This window comes from Plecotus auritus (genome assembly GCF_963455305.1).
Source record: "Plecotus auritus genome assembly, chromosome: 10".
In the NCBI taxonomy this organism is placed as follows: domain Eukaryota; kingdom Metazoa; phylum Chordata; class Mammalia; order Chiroptera; family Vespertilionidae; genus Plecotus; species Plecotus auritus.
The window spans coordinates 42,942,057-42,956,643 of record NC_137785.1 but is presented as its reverse complement, the minus strand read 5'-3'; the positions used below and the strand labels follow the sequence as shown (position 1 = coordinate 42,956,643).

Below are 14,587 nucleotides of genomic sequence, written 5' to 3'. Positions count from 1 at the left end.
TGAGACATTTTGCTTCAGTTAATAATACATGTGAGTACTGACTGGGTGGCTGAAAGGTAAGAATCAAAGATTGTTCGGTAAGAATCAAAGATTGTCCACAATGGGTGTAATCTAATGGCTACACAAGGAATCCAAAGTAAGGATTCAATTTCCAAATCATAAGCAGTTAACAGTGGACAAGGAGATAGTTGGTTTTAGATTATTTTGTTATAACTGTCAACACGTATCAAATGCTTTGGGGACACCTTTTAAAATAAAAAGTTGTAAGACAGCACTATTCACATTCATAATGAGTAATGACACAGTTGTTCCTGAAATGGGTATCTTAATCATGTACAGCAAAACCACAGTCACATGACACCAAACTTGGAGGCTTTACGCCAGCTATTTTTGAACCAGAAATTTCTGGTGTGCAAAAATAACAGGAATCGCTTAATTTTAACATTATATGAATACTGTGTCCTTTCCCACGTTCTCATTACTGAAATCTAATACCTTAAAAGTTGTGCCAGAGCAAATTAAAGTCAAACAACAAAAAGGCTCAAACTAACCAGGTTTTCAGGTCTCTTCCTTCAGTCACAAGGAAAAGGGGGCTTCCAGAGAAGAGACCATACAACTTTTAACTTACATGCAAGAGAATGGGGTAACGGATGAAGGAGGACAACCTAGGTCCTTATCTTCCCTCTGACCCAAGACCCCACTGCTCAGATATGAAATAGAGTTGCACAATGGACTTAAATGTGGCAATTCAACATTTGCTGGGCAATTCAACAAGCGGTAGAGCAAGGACTAATAATACCTGAAACCTGCTTAACATCCCATTTTCTCAAAATATCCATTACCCTGTGAGTATTAAGCACACTGTAACCTCTACTTTTTCCATTTTATGGGAAGGAGGACCTGCAACAGATTAGTAGCCCTTGTATTTTGAGGTTATAGGTTAAAAGTTGGAGTTCAGAAGAAAATCAAGCTTCAATCAAGGTAAATTACTACAAATGATAAACATCCAAATTGCCTTTATCTAAGGGTTGCAAGCTTCATATAGAACCTCAGTTCATTCCTCAGTGAAGAATTTATTAGGGTATAAGAATGCACCTTTGCCTCAATTAAATAGGACTTCTACCTGTCTGAGCACTGCTGAAAGCACCCCAACAGAGAGGATGCTTTATTCTTCTTCCCCCTGTGAAGTATCTGAGGCTCAACAAGCAGCCCACTAGAAAGGCTAAGGTGAGGGGCCATCCAGATGATTTAAGCCCCCTTCATTCTTATTTTATATTCAGACTACTCAGTGTTTGTCTTGCCTCATATTATATTCAAAAAAGGGGTGGGGGGCTTTCTCCAGGACCTGATCATTCAGTTAGTATACCTGGAATATACAAAATTTCAAGGGAGAATATGAAGATTAAGTTTTCAAGCTACAGACTCTTTCAGCTTAAAAACAAATCAGTCATATTTTCCACTTTCTGTGGAAGAAAATAAGACAAGTTGATTCCTGCCTCAGACCATTTAATATACAGGCAGATGGGTATGTATTATTATTATGCACAAGGACATCCAACTGCAAAGTTACCCTCTGAGAGATGCCATCAGGGCAGCCTCAATATTTTGTGTAGGTCCCTCTCGCTGGGTAAACTCTAAGACCCCATGGTAGACCCTAGCAGTAGGTACACACCTGTGGTGATCAGCACCTTCACCAGCCACCTGTGGAAGAGAAAAAAAGGCTTGGTATTGGTAGTGTGCATCACCACGTACCAGCCATGGTTAGTAATTGCCTGGAAGACTGCGGCATGTGTGGACATGTGGAATGTTCACTCAACAGTAACCTGGGGTATCTGGAAAGAGCACAAACACAGAGCATCTGTCCTGTTTTCATGGGTGATAGCCCAAATTATGGTTTCTCTAAAGAGTAAAATTTACCAAGATGTAGTCTTTCCCTAGATTTTGATATTCAGAAGAGAAATTTTTTCAGCTACCAGTTCGACCATGCACCATACTGCTTATCACTAACTTATCAAACATTGTCCAAAAAGCCCATTCCATCCTCTAACCCCTCCTTGGCAACATGCTTGTGCCTTTCATCACAAGAGAACACACAATAGTTTGGTATACTTATCTTCTTAAGACGGCAAGTGCTTTCAAAATAGGAACCTATCTTTATTGCTGAGTACATGGGGGCACTCAAAAGACTGCAGGATGAGAGTATAGAACTTATCCTCATAAACGAGCAAGAATCACCGACTCCCACTGCAGGGTCAGTCAAATGAGCAATGGAATTCAGGAGACAGGGCTTTCAATTTCTATTACCTTGACAAACTATCTTGAGACAGTGAACCTTAATAAGGTAACTTTTCAGTAAATACAAGTATATTTAAAAACAGTTTAAGAAGTAAAACAAACAAGGGAGGAAGCACACTAGTTTTTATCTCAAAGGAGCTTTCTAACTCGAACAGTCTTGGCAATGTTTTCAAGAGCCATGAAGTCAATCAGCTACCAAGATAAAGGTGAACATCAATACTGACCAGCTTCTTTATGACATTACATATAATAGCGAAATCTTTCAAAAATCAATTGTCTAATTATCTTCTCAGCTAAAATGAACCTAATTTCCTATTCATCTGTTCTTTTTTTTCTCAACTCAGACTTGATTCCAATGCCTATATAAAAACAAAATCCACCAAAATGTGTTTTCTGCTAATAGAAAAAGGTTTCCTTCCTACACATTTCCTATTTCCCTTAAATTTGTTCCACACAACCAGAACATCTAAATATCAGAAATAAATTCAGCTGTTTCTTGAAAAAGCTTTGTACACTGGCCAGGGTGATCTTATTCACTAGTCCTACATTCCTAAGGGAACAAGAGGAAAATGAGGTCTAGGAATAGAAATGAACTCAAATAAAAGGGAAAATGGGAATTTTTGTCTAGGAGCTCAGATTCCATCTCTCCTCTGTTCCTTTTCCACTCACTCTAAAATTCTGATTTCAATCAATTTCTGCTTTCCTTAAGCACAACTACACCCATCAAGCAGGACTAATTAACAAGCTTTACCAAAGCTCCTAATACCTAGAATAACCATCAATTTCACTGTGGTTTCAGCACAATAGAGGAACATGGTTGAAGACAAATGAAGCAAAACCTTTCCCTCACACCATATCGCTTATACAGATGAAACCAGTGTCTTACAGGTGAATACAGTCAAAGAACATCACACATGAAGGCTCTATGATACCAAAGTGTATATATACTGAATATTAACAACCTCCCTATGCACCCCTTACCCATTTCTACAAGAAGTAGGTGAAGGCATCCAGATTGGAAGAGCCTCAAAACATAGTATCAGGTCAGAAAAGGTTCTAGTATATGGTGCTAGATGACGTAACATAGAACTATTATGAATGCAGCCGCTTACACCTTCTATTGTCAATGGCACCCAGACCCTCATTTTGACTGTTGGGAAAGGGCTGCTTACCTTCAATGTGCCGGCGCACTGTCCAGACAGCATTGGGGTTACCAGGTAGTTCAGAGACAGCCATTTCCGACACCTGACAGAAGAGATAGACCACAGATCCTGTGAGCATGGAACTCAGTTCTCTGCTTTAACTACACTAAATAATAAGGTCCCAAAAGCAGTGCTCACATTGTGTGGATTAAAATAATGTAACCATCTAGTCAAAGAGGAACATAAGAAAAAAAAGTAAAAAATATTGGCAATACCCATGACAGACTTTAGCAAGAAATGATGCAACACCTGGGAGGGTAGTTATTGCACCAAAACTCTATACTTCCTTTGGGTATGGCATACCTGCATCCTCCTCAAAGAGAGCATATGGAAATTAATCAGGCCACCTGAGTTATTAGCATTCCATTTCTAACTCCCAACAGCCAAATGTCATCTCTCTTTATGGACCAATTCAAATGCCACATCCTTTAGGAAAAATCTTCCCTATCCTCTTGGTTGCAGTCATCTCTCCTTCCTATAAGTTCTCACAAAAGTCACTATCACCACCTCTTAAGGTACCTTTCCAAAAAGGAAGTTGAGGAAATTATCCTTCCCACTAGAATTTTTATGCTCCTTAAGGTCAGAGTCAAGAATCCTATGAATGTCCTACAGTTTCTCAAACATTAAACAAAATATCTAAGGTGAACTCAAAATGATCTGGAATGGAAAACTTGGTGTGGCTTATACATGAACTCTCTATACTATCCTTACAAGTTTTTTGTAAATCTAAACCATCCTAAAATAAAAATTTTGTTAGTATTTTTTAAATGACCTAGAGACAGTAAATTAGACAGCTTAATATATTGTATTGTATAACTACATTTTGTAGGAAGAACTCAAGTATATTCATGAAAGACATTACCCCTTTCTTCATTTACCAATATGGTAATAGCAGTAATAGCTGATCATGGTACAGGAGAATCCTGGAAAACTTCATCATCAATTAAATGTAAATATCAGACACACTACATTCTATAACAAGTGTAATATCTGACAGTGACCCTGTTTAACTTAATGAGACCATAATCTACCCATACAACAAGCTCCGTAAGAAATAAAGACAACAAAATACACATAAGAAACAAAGACAACAAAAGGTTTTTTTCAATTACAATTTAAATTCAATATTACTTTGTATTAGTTCCAGGTGTACAGCATAACAAAGATTTTTTTTTTCTGCAGAAGTGGAAAAAAGTAATAAGGGCAGGGGACTCAAAAACAATTCTTAATTTGGGTCCTTTATTCCTTACACTGTACACAAAATTCTCTGTAAATACATATATGCTAGCCTTCATCAAGAAGCTCGATAGAATCCACTGAATAGTAACTAATCAATAATTATGTGTCTAAATTGGGTATCATTGAGAATTTGGTGAATTGATGCATATTTTGAGTCAAAAATCTGTCAAATTCCTTGAACAGTAATATTAATAGCTAACATTTACTGAACAATTATATGCCAGACCTTGAGCTAAGTGCTTTATAATGCATTTATTTTATGTAATTTAGGCATCAATCCTTTACGGCAGGTACCATTAAGCCCATTTTTACAGAAGAGGGAACAAAAGCTGAGGAATAGATATTAACTAGTAGAGCCAGAATTCAAAGCCAAGGTCATCTTGGCTATATCCCAATAAAAATCTACAAAAAAACAGGCAATGGGGCCTATAGTTTGCCAACCCCAAGTTCTGAAAGCAAATTGCCCAGAAAGATTATTTTCATTGCTTCCTCTTGGAGTTCAGGAAAATGCCCACAAAAGGCACCCTGCACAGCCAGGGCAAGAGGATTTTCTGAGTGGGGTCCGCTGAGGCCTGTCTCTCTGGAGACCTGAGGGTCCTGCTGTGCTGGCTCTTCGTGTGATGACACTACTGCCCTCTTTATGTGGCTCATGGACATGGCTCTTCTTCAGATCCCTTAAAGTGGTGCATATTCTGAAGGCCCTTTCTCTACTATGCCATAACCTTGCTCTGGTCAGTGAATGTTCCCAATGCTTTTTCAACATTTGAATTTTTAAATTTATGAAACATGCAAAATTTAAAAAATAACACACATCCACATACATATACACATTTTGCTATATGACTTCTGAGGTTTAAATTTTGAAAAATAATTAAACTTAAAAAAATAAAGATTTATTTTACTACTAACAAAGTCCCAGGCATTTGCTATAAGGTCAACACTAGAATCAGGAAAATAAGATGTAAGATTTGAGAAGATTATTTTAAATGCCCATGTTACCTACAAGGCCCAACAATAAAGGGTTCATTAAATAAATTCTGATCCATACACTTTGGTGGACAAATGCAAAAAAATTAAGTATAATGTGACTTAAAAGCACATAATAAAAAGGAATAAATTTAATAAGATATAAAAATATATACACAGTAGCCTGGCTGGTGTGACTCAGTGGTTGAGCATCAACCCATGCACCAAGAGGTCGCTATTTGATGCCCGGTCAGAGCACATGCCCGGGTTGTGGGCTGGTTCCCCAGTATGGGGCACGCAGGAGGCAGCTGATCAATGAGTTTCTCTTTCTCTCCCTTCTTCTCTCTTTAAAAAAAATAAATGAAAATATATTATATATTACATACACACAGTATTAATATAATAGAAAATGTTAAGTATCTGCAAGCTGAATTAAAAAATGTTAAGTATCTGGAAACTCTGAATAAAGAGCAAGAGCAAAATGTTCCATGCAGATTTCCTAATTTCCATGTTAAGGCTAGTGAGCCTGGAACTAGTAGATACGTTCTTTCCCTTTTATCCCCATTTGCCACTTTTTAAAAATGTGGCCTATTGTGCTAATATGTTAAGGAACAGGAAATTTAAACTCTAAACTTTATGGAAATAGAGAAAACATTTTCAATGCTTCCTTCCAAACCCTGCAGATGATCTAGTAACTCCAATCTTACCTCAAGTCCATGCCTCAAGACTCTCAGAGATGACCGGGGTCCCCGACCACAGGCCACATACAGCTGTGGAGTGTCTTCATTTGCCAAATCAGCTATCTGCATGGAAAAAGAAAGTCTACTTGTGCTAAGTTTTCACACTGATCCCTGATTATTCTCAGTGAGCAAATCAGTTTTCAGTTTATAAAGCTTATATATTGGCCACTGGCCTTGGGGACATGAAAGAAAAAGCCTGAATGTTCCAAAAAGCACACCAGTTGGAAAACAGGTTTTACCAATCAATAAAAAGGCTGTACTAGTTAAGTTAGCAAAGGATTTTTACTTAATGATAGAAGTGCTATATAACTTCCAACTAAAATTTAGCATTTGCTTCCAAATAAAAATACAAACTATAATCTTATCAGTATCTGTGACTTTCTCATCAGTGAAAGTCACATTTATTCATATAACATTAAAATTTATAGATACCTCCAATTATTTCCCTCATCACTACTTTAAATTGTATTTTTTTAATGTGTATTGTTAGACTGCATTTGATCACAGATGCCTATCTACAGATACACCTATGATGTAGCTGACCAACTAATAGGTAGCTCTGCACCTGGTTGTTCGACACCTACTGGGGAAGCCATATTCTCATATTGGCATCCCACACAACTAGCTGCTCGTTTCCAGTACAATTATTTGATCAATATATGAAAAGAGGTCCGTCATTTGTAGTCGTTTTGTCAAATTGGACAGTTAAATGAAAACTCTTGACTGTCTGTAAGGCATTGCACCCTATTTTAACATGGATGAGCATGTGAGTTGAGTGTATATGGCTTTCACACTGATCTCTTAAAAAATAATTAGTTCACCTATTTTAAAGTCACCACCTTTTTATAGCCTTAATAAAAAAGCACATATATTACTTTTTCACAACTTAAAAAGTATCTTGCTATCTTGGCTATACGTACTATGTGAACTTACAGTTATTCAGAGCGGATCCAGATGCCTCACCAGGCTAAAGAGATTCATGGTACACAAAATGCTTATAGCCCCGCTACAGATACCCAAATTTCCTGTTAATTTTTTTCTTGATCTACAAACTATTTACCCAATTACTTCCTCAAATTTCAATTAAAGGAGAAAAATCAAATTAGAAAATACTGATTTTCTATTGCCCTGAGGACTGACCCTTTCTCAAATAAAAAAAAGCAGTTAATTTCAGAATTATCAATTTTACCAGGAAGAGTGCATGAATGCTGACTTGCTCCCCCAGCATCCAGTGAACAAACCTCTCTCCCACTAGAAATAAGATCAACTAGACAGGGCAAGGGATCCCTCATAATCACTCAAACCCCAACCATGCAGGACACACAGGCCTGGGAAAATTCCTGCTCAACTGAACACCAGTAGTAGGGGATGCAATCCACATCCTGGGCCACCTCAGGTTCCTCCCTTAGGATGTGACTAAAAAGTTTTTGTCGCCCGGCCAGTGTGACTCAGTGATTGAGTGTTGACCCATGCACCGAGTGGTTACAGTTCAATTCCTGGTTAGGGCCCATGCCCAGGTTGTGGACTCAGTCCCCATTAGGGGGCTGCCTTGATGTTTCTCTCTCTCTCTCCCCCTTCCTCTCTCTCTAAAAATCAATAAAAAAAAATTTTTTTTAAACTTGCTGTTACTAGGCCCTGGTCTGATAGCTCAGTTGATTAGAGCATCGTCCTGATATACCAAAGTTGTGGGTTCGATCCCCAGGCAGGGCACATACAAGAATCCACCAATGAATGCATAAGTACGTGGAACAACAAATCAATATTTCTCTAAAAAAATAAATTAAAAAATGAAAAAAAATTTTTAATAAAAAAATTCTTGTTACTAACTGATCCCAGTGTCTCTGGAATATTTTAAGGAGGAAATGATTGTTAAAAATTAAAGATTGGTATTTCATAAACTGTTAAGTGATAAAAGGTCAATTTCAGAATACTGGGAAGTATATGAGCCTGTTTATATTAAAAAGAAAAATATAATACACACTTTTGTTTGTTTTATGTATGTGTGCAAGCTTATAGACACAGAGACAAATGCCTAGAAGCAATCATTTGTCAATAGCAACAGCCTCAGTGGAGGGTTTTTTTGTTTTTTTTAAAGATTGGGGAGACTTTTACTTTTAGTCTTTTGTATGGTTTGAATTTTTATACTGAACCTGAGTTTTATAATTAAACAAACAAAAAGCCCAAAAATTTATATATGGGTTTAGTCCCCGGACTTCTACTTAAGCTGCCTTATCTATAGAACTCTGATGATTCCACAGATATGCTGACAAACCCAGCGTTTAGACTAGCCCTTAATTTAATTGGAGTTAAAACTTTAAACTCATTCAGATTCAAAACCAATTAGCTGGCACTGCTCATTGTGGAGGTGACTGGAAAGACCCACACCTGGCAAAACAAAATGGGAGAAAGGCTGTCCAACTCATCGACCAGCACAAGGTTTTTGAGCGGTCTTGGCTGAAAGAAGAATGTGTCTCCTTCTTCCAGAGGCATGGCAGATGAAAACTCAGGTTCTTCATCATCATCTCCAAGATGTGCAATTTGATATAAGTAACTGGGGAGAAGCAAACAAAACTTTAGTTAAAAACTTTTTCTGTCTGAAGATAATGTTTGACATCAACATTAATGCTCATAAAAGCACTTTATAAATATCTAATCCAAATTATAACATGAACTTTTGAGTCAACATCTATAGTTTGAAATCTCTGCTTATCTGAGTAGTTTTCTCTTTCTCTTTTTTTAAAGAATAGAAAAGGAATGAAAAAATTAAGTCTACTGAATTCAAATCAGTGTAATGAAAGCATTGGGCTTCCACTAGAGTGCTTGGGTTTGAATCGCAGCTCTGCCCTTAACAATAGCCACATAACCTCAGGCTTAGTACTTCACTTCTCAGTGCCTCACTGGCCTCATTTATAAAAATGAAATAATAGTGCCTTCCTAAAGAATTCTGAGTACTTACAACAGTGCATGGCACCTAACAAACATCATGTTGGTCAAATAAGATGAAATATGGATACAGCAAATCCAAAGAAAATCTATAACCATTCCAATTTAATAAAAAAACCAGGCCATTTAATAAAAAACCAGGCCAAATCTATTGAAAACAAGAATTGGTGACCTTGCAGAAGTATGCAGATATTACTGTATTGTTCCCCAAGCAAAATACAAACATATCCAAAGATAGTAAGCAACAAAATCTGTCCTATGGCTAATAATGCTTATTAGTGACTGATTCAAAGGCAAACCACAAAAAAAGAAAGCAATTTGAGAATAATCTATAACAATTTGCCACCATAAGTTGAGTATGCAAATGAGCTTCAGGGAGGCAGCTCGATGAAAACAAAACAACAAACTACTGGTCATATTTATTCTTTAAGTAATATATCGGACCTTTAATACAGAGCACTTGGAACAATATCCCATACAGCTTTTTAGAAGCAGAATGACTAAATCAGTGCCTGAAATACATAAGATACTCAATAAACCTCAGCATTTAACTTTTGGTAAACAGCAGATTTTATGAAAAAGCAAATAAGGTTATTATCCTTGAACAATTTACAAAAAGCTTTGAGAAAATAGAACACAAATATTAATATGAACTCCTTATTCAGGCAAGATGCCTAGATGATAAAGACCACCTGTCCGAGATATCTTCAGTGTCTAGTAACCAAAGAATACAAGTTTATCTTCATCACAGGAAAGGTTGCTTTGGCTGAATCCAGTAAAACAATTTGAGACTACACTATGCTTAAGACAGAGACTTTGGAATCAGACTGTTTGGGTTTGAGTTCAATTTAGTTCTGTGATTAAATTTCTTAAATTCTCTGTAACCCAGTTCCCTAAATTATAAATGTGATGGGTAATGGCACTGTCTTAATGGGAATGCTATGCATTCATATTTGTAAAGTGCTTAAAACAGCTTAGAACGTATAAGCAAACGCTAAATTAGTGTTTGGTTAATAAATAGGTTGTTGCACGGATTAAATGTGCTAACACCACAACATGTTTCTAATGCCCCAAATCACCACTCTTCAGTCTTCCAAATTTCAGCTGCAACAGAAATGAATAATTTCTCACAAGATCAAACTCATCTCATTCTGACAGCATCCCACCTGTATATTGTCCTCTTTTTTTCCTACTCTCTGCCCTAAGTACTCTACCCTGTGGGAGGTTGCCCGAGCCACAGGATATACAGAGGAGTTCATGCCCCAGGGGTAACTTTCAACCCAGAAGAGAGAGGACCTGGTATTCTTGACCAGTTAACTGCCAGGATATTTTAAATTTAATTAAAAAAGGTCCGCCGCTTGCCTCTATAGATGCTTATGGCATACAAATAATTAACCTTCAGACAGGCCACCTAAGGGGCACTCTGCTTACTTGATGCTCCTGGAAGTGAGTTCCCACTGCCCACAGCAGGAACCTCAATAATACATCCTTATGACGACTTTGCTTTTTCTTCTCTTTAGATTTGTACAAACAAAGTATTTGTGGAACATCTTTTTAATACTAAGTATTTCAATAAATATTTATTCCAGCAAAAAACTCAGGAGATCCCTTCTAAAGCTATGCAGCCACCCGCAGGTACAGATCAAAGCCACTGAAGTAGAGAAAAGTAAAAGAAAGAATGTAAAAGGGAAAGGAGAGCAAAACTTTTGTTTTGAAGAAACTAAACATTCTTGTGAAAAGCTCCCTGCCCTTAAAGCCACATCTTCTCCCTCCTGCAATTGTTATAGTAACCAGGGTAAACTAGGGGAATAAAAGGGTTACTCACTGGTTTCCAAATTCTGATGCTACAAAAAGAAAGCCTGTTTTAAGCACACACATGGCAGCAGCAACAGGCACAGTATCAAAATACTTGAGCCGGATCTCAGTAACCTGGAATGAAAAGAAAAAAAATTCTAGTGTAGGTAAGTGAAGCTAAGCTAGGCCATGGAAGGGAGCCCAGCATAAGACAGCGTAAGCAGAGTAGCAAATAAAATACTGTACTTTAGTCTCCCCCTGGTCTGCTTACCATATCTTCATCTGTCTCCAAAGTGATCTTGAAGATATCGCCCTGCTCTGTTTGGGCCAAAAAGAAGAACATCGATTTGGTCTTATGGGTGGCAGAGCAGACAAAAATCATTCCTCTTTCAGGGTCATCCAGGTCATTCTAGCAAAATTAAATATACAACCAACATCTTAGAAATGGGTACTTATACTGTATTTCAGCACCTTATACTGTATTTCAGCTGGAATACAAGCTACCCAAGGCCTAGAGGCACCTGGAGCCTCTCTATATACTAGTAACCTCTGACACAGAGCAGCCAGCTAGCTATGGTAATAAAACACAACATCTAAAAATTCTTGTTTGTTAAAAATACCTAACAAAGCCTGGGTACCAAAAAATAGCCATAATTACGTTCTATAGTCTAATTAGCTGAGTATGGCAAAAACCATCTCCAGCCCTGGCTGACGTGCTAAATGGTTAGAGCGTGGGCCAAGGGTGAGTACCTGGGTTGCGGGCCAATCCTGCCCCTGGTCGGAGTGTGTGTGGGAGGCAACCAATTGATGTCTCTCTCTCATATCCATGTTTCTCTCTTCTCTCTTCCCACCACCCCCTCGCTCTCTCTCCTTTCCCCTCTCCTATGCTCTAAAAAAAAAAAAAAAAAAAAAAAATCAATGAAAAAAATATCCTCACTCCCCCAGTTAGGACTAAAAAAAAAAAAAAAAAAAAAAAAAAAAAAAATACCTCCAAAGAAAAATGTCACAAAGGGACACAAACTTTTAAAAATCATTTCAGCTGTGGATAAATAAATCTCTTCCACATCTATGCCACTACCATCTTACCATCTATGCCATTCATAATCAGCTCTGTTCTACATCAACCCTTGATTCCTAAGAGGCATTCCCTTGGCTATGATTTTTGGATTTTTTGTTTCCAACATTTTGTATTTCTCTCATTAAATAAGCTCTTTCAAGGGCAAAACATGCTTTATACTTCTTTGAAGCCCCAAAGCCAAGTACAGTGCCCTGCAGTAGGATGTTCAATAAATGTTTTATCAACTGAACTAAATTACTTTCTACCCCTTACCAAGTTTCTTCTCAGGTTTTCTAAAATTGATGGACTCTTACTCAGATACCATGTATTAGAGAAAGTAACTCCTAAAAGATTTAACTCCAGGATCTATAAGTTAGTATCAAAAAATTAACTAATCCAAGGCTGAGAGGAGAGATTGAGGAAGATCAGATGAATCAAGATTAACTATGTGTTGAAAATTACTGAAGCTTGGGTACAATGAAGTTAATTATATTCTACCTTTGTATATGCTTAATAATTTCCATAGTAAACCGTTAAAATTAAGAGCAATAAAACACCATTTTCAACCACCAAAGTAGTAGCTGATTAAGGGGGAAAAAAACACTGGGTGAGATGTTAAGGAAAAGGACATTTGCAGTCTCAAAGTTCACCACCAGATCCCACACCAATTATTATTAAAAGAAAAAGGCACCTTTATGATTAAGAAAGCAGAGACACACCAATGTAACAAAATGATTGATTTAGCATCACCAATAATGAGACAAACCAACACTGTGTGCCCCTAACATGACTTAGTGGGAAATATATCACCACCGACAGAATAATTCTACCAAAAATATTAACCTGGATATAATTATGAGGGAAAAATTATGCGACAAACTACAAGAAAACCAGCCAGCCTTTTCAAAAACATCAGTATCCTAAAAGACCAAAAGCAAACAAAAATGAGAGGAAAATATTCTAAATTAAAGGAGACTGAAAGTCTGTAGATTATAAGGGAATTTTGGAGAACAATGAAACTGAACGTTACATAAAATAATCCTATGTAATAAAAAGCTAATATGCAAATCGACAGAACAGGGAAGGACTGGTCACTATGACACGCACTGACCAGCAGGGAGCAGACGCTCAATGCAGGAGCTGCCCCCTGGTGGTCAGTGTGCTCCCACATGGGAAGCCCAGGCTCACGGCTGGCTCCTGCCTCCATGGCACCGCTAAGGCTGTCTGACTGCCGGCATGCAGGGAGCGGGCCTAAGCCATCAGTCAGACATGCCCCGAGGGTTCCCGGACTGCGAGAGGGCACAGGCCGGGCTGAGGGACAGCCCTTCCCCACCACCAGTGCATGAATTTCGTGCACTGGGCCTCTAGTTGTATTACATAAAATAGTAAATTATATCAGTAGTTTGGTTATATAAAAAAATGTCCTCCCAAGAAACTAGAAACACCAATCAGAAAGGATATATGCACCCCTATGTTCATAGCAGCACAATTTACAATAGCTAACATTTTGAACAACCTAAGTGCCCACCAGCAGATGAGTGGATTAAAAACTGTGGTACATCTACACAATGGAATACTATGCCGCTATAAAAAAAAGGGGGGGGGGGACTTTTACCATTTACAACAGCATGAATGGAACAGGAGCATTATGCTAAGCGAAATAAGCCAGTCGGAGAAAGATAAATACCACATGATCTCACTCATATGTGGGATATAATGATCAACATAATTTGATGAACAAGAAGAGATCCAGAGACAAATGGCAGGGGAGGGGAGGTTAGAGAGCAACCAAAGGACTTGTATGAATGCATATTAGCATAACCAATGGACACAGACAGTGGGGTGGTGGGGGCTTGCCCGGGGTGGGAATGGCTGGGGGGCAGGGGGGTCAAATGGGGAAAAAGGAGACATGTAAAATTTTAGACAACAAAAAAAGTCCTCATTCTTAAGAGCCACATCTTAGATTCTTGCAGTGAAGTATCATGGTGCCTGCAACTTATCTTCAAATGATTTAGTGCCCAAAAGTTTGTATGCATGCACATACACTTATACATATACACAAACATAAGAAAAGGGAAATGCAGCAAAATATTAATTGGTAAAGTGAAAGGCATATTGAAATACACTGTCCTAGTCTTAAAAGTTTTTTGTATGTTGGAATAGGGGAAAAGGATAAACAGAATGAGAGAGAATTTATCTCCAACAAATATGCCTGGCTTCTTCAAACTAGAAACAAATTTCAAATTGATCATGTTCATAGGTTCCTGTGAAATGGAAATTTTTGTTTTTAATTCCCTTCCTCAGAGATTTTGTTTTGTTTTTATGAACATATTTTACCAGCTTTATTAAAA

General features: G+C 37.7%; 1 protein-coding gene across 3 annotated transcripts in view; it reads right to left on the bottom strand.

Moving 5' to 3' along the window:
- SF3B3 (splicing factor 3b subunit 3) overlaps positions 1 to 14,587 on the bottom strand; it is a 45,894-nt gene that overhangs the window by 21,680 nt on the left and 9,627 nt on the right. For all 3 annotated transcript variants that reach the window (XM_080643479.1, XM_080643477.1, XM_080643478.1), the window contains exons 7-11: positions 11,451 to 11,588; positions 11,211 to 11,314; positions 8,828 to 8,993; positions 6,410 to 6,505; positions 3,468 to 3,540 (exon numbers count right to left, since the gene is read on the bottom strand). In XM_080643479.1, coding sequence (XP_080499605.1) covers positions 3,468 to 3,540; positions 6,410 to 6,505; positions 8,828 to 8,993; positions 11,211 to 11,314; positions 11,451 to 11,588 — 577 coding nt within the window. The remainder of the gene's footprint in view (positions 1 to 3,467; positions 3,541 to 6,409; positions 6,506 to 8,827; positions 8,994 to 11,210; positions 11,315 to 11,450; positions 11,589 to 14,587) is intronic.